This window comes from Arachis ipaensis, chromosome B4 (genome assembly GCF_059453495.1).
Source record: "Arachis ipaensis isolate K30076 ecotype BB chromosome B4, ASM5945349v1, whole genome shotgun sequence".
In the NCBI taxonomy this organism is placed as follows: domain Eukaryota; kingdom Viridiplantae; phylum Streptophyta; class Magnoliopsida; order Fabales; family Fabaceae; genus Arachis; species Arachis ipaensis.
Genome location: NC_142439.1, coordinates 5221979 through 5224445, shown reverse-complemented (window position 1 = coordinate 5224445; position 2467 = coordinate 5221979). Strand labels below are relative to the sequence as shown.

Below are 2467 nucleotides of genomic sequence, written 5' to 3'. Positions count from 1 at the left end.
ATAGTGTCTAGAGAGCACATTTTGCATGCAACGAACTATGCAAGTTGTCTTCCAGAAGGTGTCAGTGTGCATGTACCGAGGTCAGCACAAATTAAAGGTCCATATAAGCCAGGTAATATCATATATTCCCATGCATATTAACATATTATTAACAACGGAAAACATTTATGATCATAATTAAAGTTGGTCATACTTGAAATAAAAAAATTAAATAAAATAATGTTTCTCAACATTATATAATGATAGTCACTTGTATGGTTTAACCCATCTCATATTCTCATTCACATTCTTCAAAAACCTTATTAGCCTAATCATTTCTATAATGGCGGCAGTTAACAGCCACAACGACTCTAAAACCGCCGCTAACATCACCAACATGCTCCAATCCGTCACTCTCACGGAAGACGTTTTTCCGCCGGAGATCATCTTTGATATTCTGGTGAGGCTTCCGGTGAAGTCATTGCAGCGGTTTAGGGCTGCATGCAAGCTCTGGAATGAAATGATCTCATCGGACCGCAAATTCGCGAAGGAGCAGCTCCGGCGAGCCACTGCCACCATCACCGCCACCGCCGGCCGCGACTGCAACCGCCTCATTAAGTACACCCACTCCTACCCAGGTGAACCAATCACTTCGTTTATGAGAGACTACTCTCTGAGATCCTTAGCCAGCAGCCCCGGCAACCTCGCAGGCACTTACTCTGAGCCCAACGGCCCTCTTGTCGAAGGAGACTGGATGCATTTCGACGGCGATTCTTGCCATGGCTTGCTTCTTCTTAACGTTGAGACGGCCGAAGACTCTCTGGTTCTTTGGAACCCTTCCACAGGGAAGTTCAGGACCTTGCCGCCGATTAAGGAACACCCAATGCAATCTTGTTCCGTTCACACTGGGTTCGGGTATGATTCTTCCACCGACACTTACAAGGTGGTGGATGTTTCTCACCACGGAGGAGTGAGCATTGCCATGGCTCATACCGTGGGCACGGATTCATCATGGAGACTGGTTCCGAATTTTCCTAATGGTTCCCCTCGAGGCTGCACGAAATTCGTGAGCGGAAGTCTTCACTGGTTGCTGATTCAGAACAAGGTAACGGAGTTTGGTGAGTATCTGGATTACTATGTTGTTGTTTCTATGGACATGGGAAAGGAGACGTTTGAGGAAATGGTGGTGCCGGAGAAAATTATCGGGGATCTGGAGTTGGCGGTGTTGAATGATTGGTTGTGCATCGTTGGTCGTGGATCCATGATTTGTGATGTTTGGGTTATGAAGGAGTATGGAAATGCAGAATCTTTGACTAAGTTGTTCAGTATTCCCTACCAAGAAACAAATCCTCCTTCTCGTCCCTCGTATAGTGTTATGGACACTGTTTCTGATGATGAGATACTGCTTTACAACAAGACAGGCTTTGTTGTCTACAATCACAAGAACCAAACTTTTAGGGTTCCTGCGCTTCAAGAATTCCGTGGTCTTAGCGATTTCAGGGTCTATACTGAGAGTTTGGTGTCACCCTGATATGATGTTATTAGTTCATTCATGTCCTCACATGAATTTGCTTCAGTTTTTTTTATTAGTTTCGTCTTGTATTGCATTTTATGTTGTTTGAATTTTGCATATGGTGGTTATTGTTTTAATATTTTGATATTGGAGTAAGACATTATTGGCCATGTCATTGCTATGTTTTATGGACAAAGTTATTAGTAGTTGTTCTCAAAATAAATAAAAGCTTTTATTTTGCTCTAACTATTCGTCTCTCTTCTCTTAAAAGCGTACAATTCCATTTTTTCATTCCCTCATTCTCTTTGCTTATACTTTTATGGCAGCAACGAATATCCAATTATATATATATATATCATCAACTTGGATTAGTCGGACAACTTGGATTAGTCGGAATTCAAATTCCGCGTAATTTATTAGCCAGTGACAGACCCACCACAACTCTAATCTCTCATCTTTCACCTTCCCTTCCTTTCCTGTTGCACCGTCACCAACGCAGATTCATATGTATAATAATAAAAAAAAGAAAGTTTAGAGAGTCAGCACTTTTATTAAAATCTGGACAACACTTAACTATCAAAAGAAAATTGAGTAATCTCACACCATTAAAAATACTAATAATGACTAATTGATGGCTACAAATCACAAAACTTACTGCCCCTAACACTCCTCATAAAAAAAATCCAAGCAAAAAAGAGTCCACTAAAACAAAAAGTAACATCAGAAAAAGTGGAATTTATTCATAGAGAAACATTCAATTAATAAAAAAAAATATCTAATTAGCTAAAAAAAAAAAATTCAACCCTACAAGAGTTTAATTCTCAGGCTAATAACGATTAAAAACATCCAATTAACTAAAAAAAAAATCCATAATAGACACTACAATAAACATAGATTTTAGCAACGCCAAATTTTGTAACGCCTTAAAATCGTTTTCTTAGATAGTTTTAGACAACAATTTTTATAGTGTTACTG

At 39.4% G+C, this 2467-nt stretch overlaps 1 protein-coding gene across 1 annotated transcript; it reads left to right on the top strand.

Annotated features, from left to right (window-relative positions):
- Nucleotides 1-299: 299 nt before the first annotated feature.
- Nucleotides 300-1579, top strand: LOC107635878 (F-box/kelch-repeat protein At3g23880-like). The gene has a single exon (XM_016339431.3). It carries the CDS (start codon nt 323-325, stop codon nt 1508-1510), a length of 1188 nt encoding a protein of 395 aa, XP_016194917.1. The 5' UTR covers nt 300-322; the 3' UTR covers nt 1511-1579.
- The last annotated feature ends 888 nt before the right edge of the window (nt 1580-2467 follow it).